The 17057-nt window shown below is 41.5% G+C and overlaps 1 protein-coding gene across 2 annotated transcripts in view; it reads right to left on the bottom strand.

Moving 5' to 3' along the window:
* Positions 1 to 5331: 5331 nt before the first annotated feature.
* The window catches only part of apc2 (APC regulator of WNT signaling pathway 2), a 135124-nt gene continuing 123398 nt past the window's right edge, over positions 5332 to 17057 (bottom strand). For both annotated transcript variants that reach the window (XM_086004537.1, XM_086004538.1), the window contains one exon: positions 5332 to 16305. In XM_086004537.1, the coding sequence (XP_085860663.1) occupies positions 10509 to 16305 (5797 nt within the window). In that variant the 3' untranslated portion in view covers positions 5332 to 10508. The remainder of the gene's footprint in view (positions 16306 to 17057) is intronic.

Raw genomic sequence — 17057 nt, 5'->3', positions numbered from 1 at the left:
AAGGAATGGGGAGCCAGTTGAGGTTAGCAAGGATTGGGGTGATAGGTGAACTGAATCTTATGTGGCAGCAGAGTTCTGCATGAGCTGGAAGCTATGTAAGATGGAGCTAGCGAGCCAACAGGGAGGGCACTGGAAAGGTTTGGTCTAGGAATGACAAAGGCATGGATGAGCATTTCAGCAGCAGTGGCAAAGTAGAACTGAACAGAGCTGGTTATTAAGGAAAATAGATTGTAGGTTATATATACTTTCTCCATAGCAATCACTGAGCGGGCAGGCTCAGCGCCAGTGATGAAGAATGAACTCAGCAAGACATTGGTGATGGTACATCATAGATCATGCCTGATTTCTCCATGGCAACCATTGATTGTGCATATTTAGTACGAATGAAAGTCCTGTTTAGCAAGACGGTGCCCACGCTCATCCATTACAATCAGTAGAGAGAGTAGGCACTGTGTTTTATAGGGAAATAAAGTCCTTAAGTGTCTGAAAGATTAATTCCAGCTCCATGTCTAAATACCTACGGCCACAACAGAGTTGGTAATGTAATGCGATATGCAATTCTCTCTCCTCACAATCCCAGTGCTTATAGGAAATATTTGCAAGAGAAAAATATTCGTTCAGCGGGGAGATATTCTACAGGACAAATGTAAAACCATTGTGACTTATTTTGGTGGAAATACATTTCCTTTGTCTGTGAAAGAGCTTTACAGATTCTACTTTGAAAACCACAAAGATTCAAAAATAGGAAACACAGCTTACTCCTATCTGGATTATGTTAGTACTTACAGACACATTAAACTACTGAGTCCTTACCCGCGCCGAGTCCTGACCCCCACTGAGTCCAGTGTTTTGCAGGAAGCCATCTGATTTAACAGTGGCTGCTACATCAACTTTTAACGTGGTTTTTTCCCTTTACATAAAAAAATGAAACCAATACATTTACATTTTTTTCAACTCTTAAATCAAATGAGAAAGATATTCTGTGGTTCAGTGTATTTTCCTCATTCTGTTTATCAGTTTGGAGTTAAAAACAAATCGTGCCCTTTTTCAGATATTGTACAAAATAAGTGGAGTGTTTTGAAATGATATCTTAGAGCTCGGTGTCAAACTGCATATTGCCCCCAAACACGAAAGGATGGAAAACAGCACCAGTCAAAAGGGCTGTCCAAATAAAATAAAAAGACAAAGAACAATTAAAAAAATAAAACTTCATTTAACCAGACTAACTGATTTGAACAATTAACAAAATTAATACATGAGAGTTTTAGGCTAAATATTGCTAGGTATTCTCAACATAGACCTCATTTTTGACTTGGTCTTCATCTATCTCACAAGTCAATTTTCCTTTACATAGAATTTACAGCACAGAAACAGGCCATTCGGCCCAACTGGTCCATGCTGGTGTTTATGCTCCACCCGAGCCTCCTCCCACCCCTCTTCATTTAACTCTATTAGCATAATCTTCTATTCCTTTCTGCCTCGTGTTTATCTAGCTTTCTTTCTAAGTGCGACACACAGTGCTTCCTTGATAGCTCAGATGGCAATGCCCAGTGTGGTACATGGGTCATAGGGGTCAAAATGTTCCAGAACCAGGGGTCACAGTCTAAGGATAAAGGGTAAGCCATTTAGGACAGAGATGAGGAGGAATTTCTTCACCCAGAGAGTGGTGAACCTGTGGAATTCTCTACCACAGAAGGCAGTTGAGGCCAACTTATTAAATATATTCAAGAAGGAGTTAGATATATTTCTTAAGGCTAAAGGGATCAAGGGATATGGGGAGAAAGCAGGGACAGGGTACTGAATTTGGATGATCAGCCATGATCTCATTAAATGGCGGAACAGGCTCGAGGGGCCGAATGGCCTACTCCTGCTTCTATCTTCTATGTTTCTATTTAATCCTCAAGTCTGTGCCGAGTTAGGTCATTCTGGCCATGGTAGTGATCGGGCTGCAATGCTGCAGCACGTCTGTGCTTAAGGGAGGGGGTGGGGGCAGATATCAGCTAGGGTACACCTCGCTGGTCACCATCCAGTGATCCCTGCTGGAAGGTGCATGCCATATGAATGTTGGCTACTGACAGGGCTATCCTCAACTGTGAAACGCTCCATGCTCTAATAGCCTAACGAGAACCGTCTAGGCTCACATCTGAAGGATGGGCACTTGGGGCGAGGGAGCAGAAGGGGGCTAGCATCCTTGGAACCATACCCCAGTGTGAAGCAATGCCTTCAGGAGAAGAGAACTACTAGCTGTTCAGTACCTTCTGTGAAGAGAGTAAAGAAGTCTGTATGGCATTCAAATAAAATTAGGCTGTTATATCTGAGTTTGTGTTACACTGGGGATTAGTTAATGTACCTGCATAAGTTATCTCATTTAAGGGGAAGGAAAGTCTTAGTGAAGTATTTTCTGTTCAACGTAGTAGCCCCACCAGCTCCCCCCCCCCCCCGGGTCTATGTATAAAATACATACAGTATATGTTTTATTTCCTGTGCCTTTCATTTTTATAGCAATGCTGAGCAGCCTACAATAAGATAAAAGATGTGGTTAAAAAATGTGGAGCCTTGGTTATCTGCTAGAATTTATACTTTCAAAAAGAACTCTCGATGTAATAAAACAGAAGTTCATGAAGCTCATCTAAAACATCTATTCACAGGAGAAATAGAAGCTCTTGATTATTCACCAATTTCAGTTTTCATTGGGGAAGAATCCCTTCATTATGATGGATGACTGAAGTTCCACTATATTTGAAAAATTGTGGAACTTGAAGAATTAAATACTGAGTAAGATCAATGCAACATTTCTCCCGGATCAATTCAGCAAACTCATTTTCTCAGAGTAAAAGGCTAGAAGAACCCGAGGATTATCTTTACGCCTTAATATTGTTTACCCTCTCGAAGCTCAGGTTTCCTGGTACGGACAGTGGCTTGCCACTGATACTAATGTTCTCTCCCCAAGCAATCTCCCCCCTCCCCCGCTCCCCACTCCACCCTGCGCAGTTTAAAAAGTTGGTGTGAGTTTTGTTATAAAAGTTAATCCCAAAGTGCCTGTTTCTGACATATTAGAGTATAGTGCATTATTGTACCACATTAATGCATCCTTTTTAACCACTGTACTTAGTTGACCAGTGTTATAAAAGTGCATTATACAGAGGAGGAAGGTCCCAGATTTTATGCCTGATCTGTACTGAGCTGATCACTGTTGAGTGTATGGTCACAAACTCTCTAGGATTGCCCTGGCATCTCCAGGAGATGAAGTTTAATCTCCTGGACGCTGCTGCGAACAAAAGCGGGAGAAAAGCATGCAGGCGCAGCAGGCAGATAAGAAGGCAAATGGTATGTTGGCCTTTATAGTGAGAGGGTTCGAGTACAGGAACAAGGATGTCTTGCTGCAGTTGTACAGGGCCTTGGTGAGACCACACCTTGACTATTGTGTGCAGTTTTGGTCGCCTTATCTGAGGATGGATGTTCTTGCCATGGAGGGAGTGCAGCAAAGATTCACCAGACTGATACCTGGGATGGCAGGAATGACGTATGAAGAGAGATTGGGTCGATTGGGCTTGTACTCGCTAGAGTTTAGAAGAATGAGAGAGGATCTCATTGAAACTTATAAAATTCTAACAGGACTAGACAGACTAGATGCAGGAAGGATGTTCCCGATGGCAGGGGAGTCCAGAACCAGGACTAAGTCTAAGGATAAGAGGTAAGCCATTTAGGACTGAGATGAGGAGGAATTTCTTCACCCAGAGAGTGAACCTATGGAATTCTTTACCATAGAAGGCAGTTGAGGGCAATTCATTAAATATATTCAAGAAGGAGTTAGATATATTTCTTAAGGCTAAAGGGATCAAGGGATATTGGGAGAACAGCACGGTGGCATAGTGGTTAGCACTGTTGCCTCACAGCGCCAGGGACCCGGGTTCAAATCCGACTTCGGGTGACTGTCTGTGTGGAGTTTGCACATTCTCCCCGTGTTTGCATGGGTTTCCTCCGGGTGCTCCGGTTTCCTCCCACAGTCCAAAGATGTGCGGGTTAGGTTGATTGGCCATGATAAAAAAAAAAATTGGCCCTTAGTGTTAGGGGGGATTAAATACGTGGGGTTACGGGGATAGGGCTTGTGTGGGATGGCTCTTGGTGTAGGGACCGGGTGCTAGGGTTTGGATGATCAGCCATGATCTCGTTGAATGGCGGAGCAGGCTCGAGGGGCCGAATGGCCTACTCCTGCTCCTATCTTCTATGTTTCTATGAGGAAAGCAGGGACAGGGTGCTGAATTTGGATGATCAGCCATGATCGCATTAAATGGCGGAACAGGCTCGAGGGGCCGAATGGCCTACTCCTGCTCCTATCTTCTATGTTTCTATGTTAAAAATCTTGGCTGCTGACTGGGTTATCCTCAACTGTGAGACGCTCCATGCTCTAATAGTCTAATGAGAACCATCTAAGCTCAGATCTGAAGATGCCAAAATTATGATTTTTTTCCCCGAATTTCTTTGAACACTTTCATTTATTAGTTATAAAAATATTGGAGATGGGGGGGGAAAGGCTGTCTTACTGGGGCGGGGCGGTCGGAGGCGGGAGGTCATGAGATGAAACCTCTAGGAATACGTCCAACTAGAGTTGGTAACCCTAGTTGGTGATGATAATGGGTTACAATTGGCTTCGGTGCCGCTGGGTTAGGAAGAGAACAATTGTCCAGTGTTCCCAGTCACTATTCTCCAATGACCCCAGCTAGAAGTGTGCATCTGTGAATGTTGGACGCAGACAAGATTGTGCTCAGCGATGATGTCCCTCAAAGATGACTAGCCTGCTGTCCAGGCTCACAGATAAAGAATGGCCACTTGGACCAGGTAATGGCGTGTAACGGCACCATATGCCATCGACAACAGCAACAACTTGCATTTATACAGCACCTTAAACGTAGTAAAACGTCCCAACGTTATCAAAGAAAATTTGACTTGAGCCACATCAGGTGACCAAAAGCTTGATTAAAGAGTTTTTTATGGAGCGTCTTAAAGGAAGAGAGGTAGAGAGGTGGAGTGGCCGAGGGAGGGAATTCCAGAGCTCAGTTGCCTTGGCAGCTGACGCAATGGCCACCAATGGCGAAGCGATGAAAATTGGGGATGCGCAAGAGGCCAGAACTGGAGGAGCACAGAGATCAAGGAATCAACGCCTTCAAGAGAGCTGGCGGGAAGGAGAGGGGAAAAAGTAACTACTACACTTATACATTTGTGATTAAACTTATTTGTCAGTTTGTTTTTTTTGGCAAATGAATTAACAGAGCCAAAATTGGCAACTAAACTGACATAATTTGGCAAAAAAAAAGAAATGTTGAAAGTACATTAACAATCTGAATTGAAGTATTCTTTTAATGAGACAAACATTTGAAATACATGACTATGTTATAAATATTTACACCACATTTTTCTGATACGCAAAGGTGCCGATTTGCATATTTGTTCAGTAAAACATAAAAGTCCTTTGATGAGGCAGTGATAAAATGGCATCGTGTGTTGGCCTGGTGTTTCATTAGCCCCAGTGCCTTCTTCCGTAGCCAACAGTTGCCGCCTTCATTCTGATTGCACCACAGTTAAATATGTTTTCTGCCAAACTCCGTCTGGTACGTGCTATGCCAAAGAAAAACACACATACTACTTGTACAGTACATAATTACAGCAGGGTCAGTCATGCCTATATTGAATACGACATTTTGTCCTTTAAAATGAGATGTTTCTACTTGAAGGTTAAAAATAACCAACAGTCATACATTTGAGGACTTCAGTTCCGTTGCCGTAGAAACCAGCCTCAGGAGCAAAGACAGGCCTAGATTTTCAGTGACATTTAAAAGAGGCCGTGTTTTAAAAGGCCTAGAAGGCTTAATTTAAGCAATAGCTGTCAAAGATCAAGCATATATGAATATGCTGTTACTGGTTTTGGCTTTAAAAAATGTAGTGTTTGGTAAACCTTTGACATCCAGCCTCTGTTGCACCAGCAGCAGAAATATAAGTTTACAACTGCAGTTATTTAAGCTACTACTTGATGATCTGTGGCATTGCACATGGGGGAGTTAAGACCAAATGCAATATTCAGGTGAAGTGGGGTTAGAGAGCAGGGCCTAATTAGACTATGGCCCGCAGATGTAATTCAGTCGATATTTTAAAGTCATTCTGTCCTTATATTTATATAACAATTAGATCATCATTTTATTTATAATTCGATAGAAATTTGGGAACAGAGAAGTCGAGTTGGTTCGGAACAAAGGAGTTTCTCTGCAATACAGGATAAGGTGCCGAGAGAGGCAAAACTGAGGTGCTACAGCGCCACCATTGGTAGGAGGGTATAATTACAGCGTGACAAGTTTACATAGGCAGTTTCCATTATAAATGTGGACATAGAAATTTATAATGAACAAAATTGACACGAGTGTGACAAAAATGTAATGGCAGGAAGTAGGGTTTTGTAGATGGAGTGCATGCAGATGTAAGTTTTTAATACATTATGGATAGCAGACAAGAGGAAATCTTACTTGGTTCCTAACCTCCCTCTTGTTAGGCAATAGTAAGTATACGCTGTGATACCCTTCAGACGGCATAGTCCATCAACACTCATTGCCCACGCTCACACAGGAAGAGGAGTCACTTAGGCAAGGACCCAGAGGGCGGCCATAGAATCATACTCCAGCTGAAATCAGTGGAGAATATCAGGAGAGGTATTGGCACTAAATAGCCTCTTTATTCACTGATCAACATATCTTACTGTAACAGGAGCATTACTATAGGGAGATGGGACATTTATACAACAGGGGAAAACTGGCCCAGCTGCTGCTGTCTTGTTGAACGTCCGCCCCACTGTCCTGCCTTCTCACCATATTCCTCAATCCCTCCCTTTTCCACTAGATCATAAAGTAGCTTTGGATGAAGAAGGCCCTTTTGTTCATTTGGCGTCTTCCTTCTCGAATAACAGCCACACTGTTGTCATCCCAATACAAGTATCCAGCTCTTTCTTAAATGAGTCTAGAAACACATTTAGTAGTCCCTCGAATGTATTTAAACCGTTTGCTTTCCTGTCCATCCCTGGTCACTTACTCCATATGTCTATTCATTTTTGTGTAAGAACAAAAAAAGAAGATAAAATATACATTTTTTTTGGAATAAAGCTACGCTCACAATGAATGGAATGATGGTTATTTCAATCCTTCATTATTGCCTTCAATATAGGCCGGAAACAAAATGGTTGGTAATGACATAAAACGCTGAATATTTTTTACAATGCGCATTTCACAGGAGTATTCCTTCTGTGGGGTTGCTCCTCCAAAACACTTTGTCCTCATCAGTCTACTTTGCTCCCCACTAAAAGCCTTCATTTTGTTTGCGTGGAAGAATGGGGGCCACGGGTTACTCTTCAAGTATGACATGAACTGAAAGTACAGCTAAGCGAAATACTGTGAAATGAGTTTATTTAGTGAGTTTAGTATTCCAGTAAATTAAACTCGACTGGTGCACAACATATATAAAAGATGTGGTACAAAAAACAAAATACTGTGGATGCTGGATGATAAAAACAGAAAATGCTGGGAACACTCAGCAGGTCAGGCAGCATCAGGTCAATGACCCTTCGCTCTGTTTCTCTCCCCACAGAGGCTGCATGACCTGCTGAGTATTTCCAGCATTTTCTGTTTTTATAATAGATGCGGTAGTGGCGTCAATATGTCATTCTGCCCCTTGCATTAATTTAAATTTAGCGAAACTCAATTAATTACATTACCCACTGATGAACACAATTAATCATTTTAAGAATACATAGCTACATAAAAGCTGCCCCTTTCCTGGACTGGACACCATTAGCAAACTATGAGTTGCTTTAAAGGGACAGCATCCCTCTCGTTCTGCTGTAGACAGTTGCATATGGTCAAGATACAAGACTAAAGCCTTGAAATGACTCTGTGCAAAGATTAGCATACAAACTCAATCTGGGGGTAATCTTAGCCTAACACGCCAGGCGGGAAACTCGCGGGATTGGGTGGAGCGCTGATTTTACACCCCGCCCAATATTACTCTCCATTGACATCAAAGCAGAGTAAAATCGGGCGGGATATAAGACCAGCATTGCACCCAATCTCGTCGCTTCCCCCGACAGGCGGGTTAGATTAAAATTACCCTAAGTGTCTGTGCTAAATTGCTTAAAGAAACAAAATAAAAATTGAGCTTGTATAGCACCTTCTTATGTCTCTCAAAACACATACAGTGAATGACTTTGAAGTGGACAAATACAGCAGGCATTTTGCATACAGCGAGAGATGAATGTCCAGTTTTTTTGGTGGCATTGAAGGAGAACTTCCTGCTCTTACTTCAACTAGTGCCATGGGGTCTTTATCGTCCACACAGCTCAGGCGGACAGAGGGAGCATCTCCGTTAGATAATAAAAGAATTAATAGGAGCACGTTAAGTCTTCCTGTGCTTATCTGCTCACAGTGTCGTTTGTAGACCTAAGTCTCTTAAATCAAAAATCATTACCTTACAGTGATTTTGATTTTATTTTTTTTAAATAAAAAATTGACTTAATCTTATCGCTTACCTTTCAGTAACTTTCCTTCGATAAGAACATATGTTTCTCAGTCACTGTTTGGTTGTGCCGTTGCATCTCTTACTAAGTCTCAAGATTTATGTTTGAAGCATTTGATGTTTTCTATTGAATTTTTGTGCACATCAAGATGAGGAAATGGGGGCACAGGACTGAATAATTAGTATTGCACACAGATTAAATGTAGAGTGCTTCATGCTGGTCAAACAATTTTAACCCAGGTCCCTAAAACTCAGCAGAGCACCCACTAGTGCGATATTTTAATTTCTCATGTCAGCCATCCTCATGGCCTCTTTGAGTGACAATGCCAACTTTTGTGCCAATTATACTGAATTGCAGGCAGTTACATGCTGTGGACCCTTACACCTGTCAGAGAAAGAGGAAACTTTTATTCCTTCCGAATAAGTTGGATTAAAATGTAAATCCAAGAGGAGGAAACGAAAATGCACAGCACCCATTCCCAAGTACGGTTCAAGGGTTAGCTCCATGCATTTCTTTCTGAGCTCCATGGAGTTATTTAAATGCATTTTTAGATTGGAACAGTTCTAAAGATTGAACTGTCAGTACTTATCCCTTCTATGTTTTAGCATCAGAGTATAATAGTTGCAAAAAATGCAGTTACCAATTACATTGCCAGCATAATGTCAGAAGTGGGGGGGGGAAGTAAATCTAGCCTATAGAACTTTTTTTTAAAAAGTTTAAAAAATCATTTGTAACATTAAACAAAAAGGAAAGCGAAACTTTAATTAAAACATTTTGAATTATAAATTCTTTCGATGTAATTTTCATGAAGAAATCTAAGCAGGTTTGGTTAGAAAATGATACTGCCCCTTTAAAACTTTTTTTTCTCACTGTTTTTGCTTTTGATTGTGAGCTCCCATCTAACGTAGATTATTCCTCCTCTCCATCCTTAAGTTTATATTTAATTAATGCCTGTTACTTGTGAACTAGGAATGAATTATTAGTGAAATGTTTTCACTATACTTTCCCACCCGCCTGCCTGTTTTGCCCTTCACTCGCAGATTTGGACAGTCAGAAAATGCTGCTTTGTAAAACAAGAGGCGTGTGTTAGGTCAACAAAGGGCACTGTCTCCTCCTCTCCCTCCTCCCACTTAAACAGCCCAATTGTGGACACTCGAGATATATTGGTAAGCAGGATGGAAAACACCAATACTTTAACCAGTACTCCAGTAATCATAGTACACATATAATTGAGCGACTTGATTTACATTATATGGGCTAACTTAATTCTTATTTGATCCAGTGTCTTAACTGAAAATGCCCATTATTGTTACACAAGGTACCGCAATAATTGTCATCATAAGTTGAGATATTCATTGAAACTGCAACCATTATCGAACTATTAGAATACGATTAGCTTCATAATTTTTTTTTAAATTATCTTTGTTCCTGCAGCAACCCAACTCAAACATAACTGTCTCAGCATCTCTGATTAACCAAATGCATTAACCAGCTAACTATTCTTCATTCAACTAATATTTGCAAATCTGCCTAACAACTGACCAAACAGAAACCAACTTGAGCTGAAACTGATCAAAGTTTGAGTGTTACTGTTAGTCACGAAACCCTATCAATTGGAACAATATGTTTCCTTATGTTCACGTGTGTCAATCACTTGTAGCTGTGTATCACCATTTGTTGCAGTCAGCTCTTGAATATAAATAAGTGTGCAATAACGTTGTTGATAATGTCTTTGTAGGAGGTACCTCACCTTGTAATGTCTTAGTCAAAATGACAGTCTCATAATCAGATGGTAGAACTAAATTAGATGATGCATGCATTTTGTACCCCAATTAAGGCTGTGCATGTGGCACATTTATGAATGAGCACATCTTTCATGGGTTTTATCACTCTTCAAGTGAAAACTGCAAAGCAATAAAGTATTTAAGCTCAAGTAGTCTACTGATCAATTTGGCTTTCAGCTTTGCACTTTTCCCACTGTTTTTTCATTAATAATAGGTGCTCGAATCTGAGGTGGTTGGAGAGATCCATTGTCTGATCTTATTGTCTTGGGGCTAGGTATGTAGTTGAAAGGGGTCACTCGAGCAGCTCTGCTTGGAGAGCCATGTCTACTCGAATTGAAATGCATATGTCCTGGGACATTAGTATAGCTCTCAGTCTCAGATAAAGTGGTCATATTGTTCCTCATTAGCATTACTGTGTCAGGTTCCTGTTCATTGTCCGAGTAGACACCATACATAGTCTCTGTACTTTTCCCTATGAATGGCCTGCTCGTGGTATTCCTGGGAATAGCCTGTGCAAGGTGAGGGATTAGGTCCAGTGTCGGCGACGTGCTTGAATTTGTTTTTGTGATGGGGAAGTCTTCAGTTTGCACAAAAGCATCACTAGTTTTAGTTTCCACAGCAGCCATTTTGTTTGGCTGTTGTTCAGACTCTGATTTATTTACCAGCGCCATTGCTGAAGGTGGAAGAGAGTTGCTGAGAAAATATGGAATGTCTTCATCTTTGATTCTTCTCCAGGTTCCTTTTAAGCTTGGCAGATCCTTCTGCATTTGTTGTTCTTTTTGTTTTGCAAGCTTTTGATTACTTCGAGGCTCTTCTTCGCTTTTTGTCTTGTCACTAGATTCTGATGATGCTGAACGAATGGAAGATGGGCTCGCTGCCCTCTGTAATGCATTTAGATGAGGGGAGGATGAATATCGTTTAAAATGCTCATGTTTCCAGGTGGCACTGTTTTTCACAGGGAGCCGGGAAGGGCTTTCCGAGCTTGGCCTTCTCGACAGTTTCTCACTTCGGAGTCCTTCTTCATTGCACAAGGCTTGCCGTTGATTCGTATTCAGGCTAGGTGCTGGTTTAACAACTCTTAGTTCTTGGCACTGAGAAGAACGTAAGAAGGCCATCTGAAAATCTGACTTGCTTCTTCTTGGCGACGCAGACTGAGACAACGATGAGACTGATTCAGATGAAGAAGCTTCAGACTTCTGCCTCATTAGAAGGCTTGACGATTCTTTGATAAATGTCAGCTGCCGCACAAAGTTGGACTTATCAGATTCACTACCACTTGATTTTGCTGATGACATTCTCACCAGGTCCAGCCTATTTGGTGGCATAATCTTCTTAGAACCTTGGTTCTTATTTGGTCCTGCAGGCTCATTTCTTTGAAAAGAGGGCACCTTCTTTATTGGAGTTACCTGCTTAGTTGGTGTCTGAATGTTTGATGGTTGGACTGGAGATTTACGAGACAGTTTCCCTGAAGCTGGAGATTTGATATTTGGAGTGGAAGGTGTAGAACTCACTTGAGGTCTTGGTTTCTGGTCAAGCTTGTTGATACTGTTTTTTGTTGCAGTTCCTTGCTTATTAGACTGTACAGATGCGGTTAAATTCTTTTGGGGCTGTCTAGATGGTGTTGAATTCCTTGACGATCCCCTGGAAGGACCTCTCGCTATTCTTGCCGGTGGAGTCACACTTCTTTTTGGTAAAGTACTGTCAACCTTTTCTGTTGTTTTTCCAGGTCTGTGCAAGCTCCTGGACCTAAATGTCTGGTTAGGATTTTTGGAAGCAACATTATTCTTAGGTGCTGTTTTCTTTGAAGCAGGGCTCAGATTAGTGGACTTTTTCCACATATCAGGCATGTAGATCACAGTCCTTCCTCTAAAGACCACTGGTAAGCTCACTGCCCGAGTTGGCTGTTTGGGTGTGTTTGAAACTTTATTGGGATTGGAAGATTTACCTCCAGTTGCCTTGCTTTCATTCGGTTTCTTTCCTTCTTTAACAGTACCCTCTGCACCCTCTACGTTACGCATTTGCTCTTTCTGAGTCCTTTTTTTGTCTTTCCGCTCAAGAGTAAAATGAAGTGTCGATCCAATGGATAATCCTGACACAAATGATAAAATTGAATCAGATTCAGAGGAGGGTTCCCTCGAAAGGCAGGCTGCAGCCTGGTGCAGGCTCGTGACTATTGAGTTGGCACCTTCTTGAATAGCCTTCCACTCAATACTTTCAAGATCAGGAGATGTTAGATCTGACATTGAACTATAAACATCTTGGTTCGCATCATTCCTTTGCTCCAAACCCCAAGCCATATTCATGCCAGTGTTTGCAACATTACCTTTCAGGCTTTGCTTTGCAGACTTTCGCTTTGAAGAATGTTTCCTTTTCTTTGGCATTGCTGAGCTGATGCATTTCTGCAGGAGATCATCTTCCGAATCATAGCTCAAAGAACTAGGAGAACTATCCCTTGTTGTTGATGGGGACGAGTACCCATTATTGAAAGATTTTGAAGCAGGAGTAGAAATCTGAGACTTTTTCCTTGATTTTACAAATGCTTTCCGTGTTTTCCCTTGAGTGCCCTCCAACTCCACCTCGCTCAGAGAACTTAATGAAGAACTAAGGGAAAAGCAAAGAGGGCTTTCATCTGTTATCAGGTTTCGTTCAATTTTATTAGCCACACCGACATTTCTGAACTTTGTGGTTGCTTTATGATTATGGTTTGGTTCATTTCTTGCTGCTCCATCTTGGTTGATGATTTTTTCCTCATAGTTATTTTTTACTTCAGTTTTCTGTTTTGCTGTATCTTTTGGGACACCCAGCATATCTAAAGAGTCGTTCTCATAAAAGCAGTAAACCGCTTCTTCAGTAGGTGTAGTATGGCGCATAGACTGAAATGCATAGCTTCCATGAATGTATTCTCCACACGAAACTTCCATTCTTTGCCGACCTTCCTCTGAGCTCTTACAATCGCTTTTCTTTGTATCCAATTCCACCGCATGTCTTGGCGTAGTGTGGTCCTTCCTTAAGGTATTTGCCATCAATCCTGGTTGAAAAGCATGAACGCTGTGGCTTTGTCGTGGCTGTGGCGGTAGAGAGTTCGGATTCCTTTTCAGAACCTCCCTTTGGTTGAGATTAAGTGAATGCGATTGAGCTACTGGCATCGAACTAGGAAGGGCGCGTATTTCATTTACATTTAAATTGTATTTATTCCCTTGTTCAAGGCTTCTGTCATGCATTCTTATAGCTATAGGTACTTCTAAGTCATCAGTATTCTGACCTTCTGCAGGAAGTAGCTCTCTCCTCTCAATCACTTCAGCCTTAATATTTGTCAAATTGGGTGATTCCTTTTGTGGATACTCTAAGGTCTCATCACTGAGGGAGGCGGAACTGGAGAAGTTAACTGGAGTTCCTTCAACAGAATCCGAGTATGAGGAATCTTCTCTAAAAGTGTCATTTTTTGAGGTACTGTGCCCAGATAGCTCTAACTGGGAATGAGCTGGCAGCAACATGTAAACAGGCAGCTGAAGCGACTTCTTGGATTGCAGCACCTGAGTAGACAAACCAGATATGAGAGAAGTCTTCACTTTTCTAAATTTGGTTGGCATCGCAGAATTGATACACTCTTTCAGGATCTCAATGTCATCATCAGAGTTTTCCAGGATACTATCCAGCTTATCAACTTTTTCCATTCCATCTACATTCCGTTCCTCTCTGACGTCTTCTCCCTTTTCTTGTGCTATGCAATTAAAACAGTTCTTTTCTTGGAGGAGGGGCATTAACTTTAGTTCGATATCCTTCTGAATATATGGTTCGTGGAGAGTGAGAGCGCTCAGACTTGAAGCGCATGAAAAGTTTTCATTGGGTTTCTCTAAAGTGAAGTAGAGCATAGTATCAATATCTGGAGGAAGCTGAAATCGTTCCTTAAAATCATTGATGTCCATGTGTTTTTTCATATCGCCATCCCATTGGTTATTGCCTTGACTGGCATCTTTTTCTAATTGGTCAAGCAATGGGGTTTTACTTCTACTAGGAGGCATGGTTTGCCCAGGGCTGTCAGGTAAATCACTGGGACTGATTGTACCACTTATCATTTCACTGCAAGGGTCACTTTGAATGGAACTTACAATTGATGGGCTCTCAAAACTTCCAAGTGAACTGACGGAACTGCACCTGCTTAAAACTAGTGGGGTTTCTTGCAAATAATTATCTGATGGACTTGATGGACTGGAGTCCACATTTCCAGAAGCTACCCTTTTCCTTATCAAAAACTTTTCATGCTTTGGGCAAGGTATTTCTATAGGTTGCGATGCACTGCTAAATGAATGATCGTTGGACTTGCTCTGCATCTCTTCTGAGGAAAAAGACTCATCGGTTATAGTCTTCTCAACAGGCAGTGGTGATTCTTTCTCTATGCCAATAATTTCCAGCGAAGAATCACTATCAACATCATTTTCGCTACCAATTTGTACATCCAGGACATTTTCAGCAGATGAGAGGGATGACAGTGAGCTACATCTTGAGAAGCAAATTGGAGTGTCTTCCACACAGTAGGTTTGTAAAGTTTCCTGGTCATTGGAAATTGGCGTGGAAGCAGATGTGCTAGAGAGGCCTTGACTCAAATTTCTACTACTCTGTGAAAGTCCTGAATGGATCCATGCCTGCTTTCTACCAATCAAACTCTGAGGAGTCAGAGAATTTCCTGGACTTGGGCTTTGACTGCTTCTTGTTGTTATTGAAGCCGTGTGGATCTTTTCATAAAAAGGTGAGAATCGTTTCTTACTTATCTCATCAGCTTTTCTTATCCTCCAGGCTTCATTCCATGTAGTTTTAGATTCTCCAGAACTCAATTGTTCATCAGAATCCTTTCTATCTAGCTGATTGTTCTCTCCATTCTTTAGGTCTAGATTGGTGGGTCTTTTCTGATAGATAGGAAGCTTGTCCTTTTGGTCTGTAATTGAGGACTCCTTAGCTGAATTCATTCGACCTTTTGTGTCATATTCCCCAGTGCTAGTAACACAATCTAGACTATCACTTGATAAGTTTGCGTAGTCTGTTCTTGCACCCAAGATAGCATGCACTTTGCTACGATTTTCACGTTTGCCTGAATTAACAGCATCAGTAAGATGACGGGGGGATGAAGACTTTGTCCTGGGTTCATTCAAGTCATCTAATGCACTCTGCCAGTCAATGCATTGGTCCTCAGAGCTAAGACTAAAGCTGTCTTCTGAGGATGTGTGCATGTTAGACATATCTTCCACTATTTTGTCAATTCTAGCTACAGTTGTGGATATTTGGTTTACCAACCTCTCTGCTGCAACAGACACATTATCAGTGGAGGGATTGAATTTTTGAAGCTCTGAATGTTTTCCATCAAGATCCCTTTCTGATTCTGAACATCTTCCACTACTACGACATCTGGACAAGCCTTGTCCTTGAAGAAAGGAAGAGTTCAGGTACATAGACAGCACAGTTAAACCTCCACTTTCTAATCCAGTCGATATATTGGGACCCTCATCATCATCAAAGCATCCGGAGTCTGAAGCATAATCCTTGGCCAGGCTTTCAATATGCCTGAGGGGCTTGTTGATATTGGGGTGCTTAGGGCTAAGTTTTTCAAGACCATCAAATGTCTCTGTTAAATGTTTTGCATCCAGTTCTGCCTCCAGGGCTTTCTGCTTCCTCATATATAAAGAAGGCATGCAAGAGCCTGGAGATATCATGGTGGTATCTTTGTATTTTGCTGGCCGGTTGGTCAACAGATTCCTCAGGGCAGCTGCACTTCCCATTGCTATCATCTTGTGCTTGGAGTGGATCAGATTCCTCAGCATGCTGACAGCCCCCAGGTCCCACAGCAGCTCTTGGTCCTTCGAACTTCGAGCTGAGAGATTCCATAAGGTTCCGCAAGCATTGCTGACAATGGTCAAACTGTGGGACTTTAGATGTTGCAACAAGGTCTGCAGACAGTTGTAGTCACGTAGAATTTGCCTAAAAAAATAAACGAGTCCATTAAACAAAACGAACAATTTTGTTTTTATGATAAAACAGATAGAGGAGAAAAAAAAATCTTCTCTTTTAACCGGCACCTAAATATCCGGAAACCTCTCTTAACCGGCAAAATTCAGGAGTAGGTTCAGGTAAGTTTTACTGTATATTAGTGGCCGTGTAACCGGGGTTCCTGCACCTGTGGCCGTGCAACAGGGACTCCTGGATCTGTGGCCGTGTAACCGGGACTCCTGCACAAGTGCCCTGTAACCGGGGCTCCTGCACCTGTGGCCATGTACGGGGCTCTCGTACCTTGGTAAGTATACCTCTCTGTAATCCGGACTTTTTGATCAACCGGCACCACGCCGGTCCCGTCGGTGCCAGATAAAAAAGAGTTTCCTGTATGTGTTTTTTTTTTAAAAGGTTGTTATGAGATTGCAGGAACGATTACAACTATTTAGATAATGTGTATTAATAGTATGCATTATTAATAATTAGGAATTTTAGATTTATGAAGTACTGTACTGTATATAACATAAGATACAATTAAATAGAACTTAATGGTCTGATATAAAGTCATTTATGTTCTTGAGTAATTCCAACAATCTCCTCATTGTCTTTATGTTTTGCTTCATTTAGAATTCAGCTATATTGATATTCCTATACATTACTATTCCACTATACAAAATAACAAATATCTGACTGGCTCCAACTAGCCTAGATAGTGCTGAAAATCTGCCCAATGTATCTCTTTC

This window comes from Somniosus microcephalus, chromosome 13 (genome assembly GCF_052327205.1).
Source record: "Somniosus microcephalus isolate GS21.2 chromosome 13, FLI_Smic_1.0, whole genome shotgun sequence".
Lineage (NCBI taxonomy): Eukaryota > Metazoa > Chordata > Chondrichthyes > Squaliformes > Somniosidae > Somniosus > Somniosus microcephalus.
Note: the sequence above shows the minus strand (reverse complement) of the source record. Positions and strands in the feature narration are given on the sequence as shown.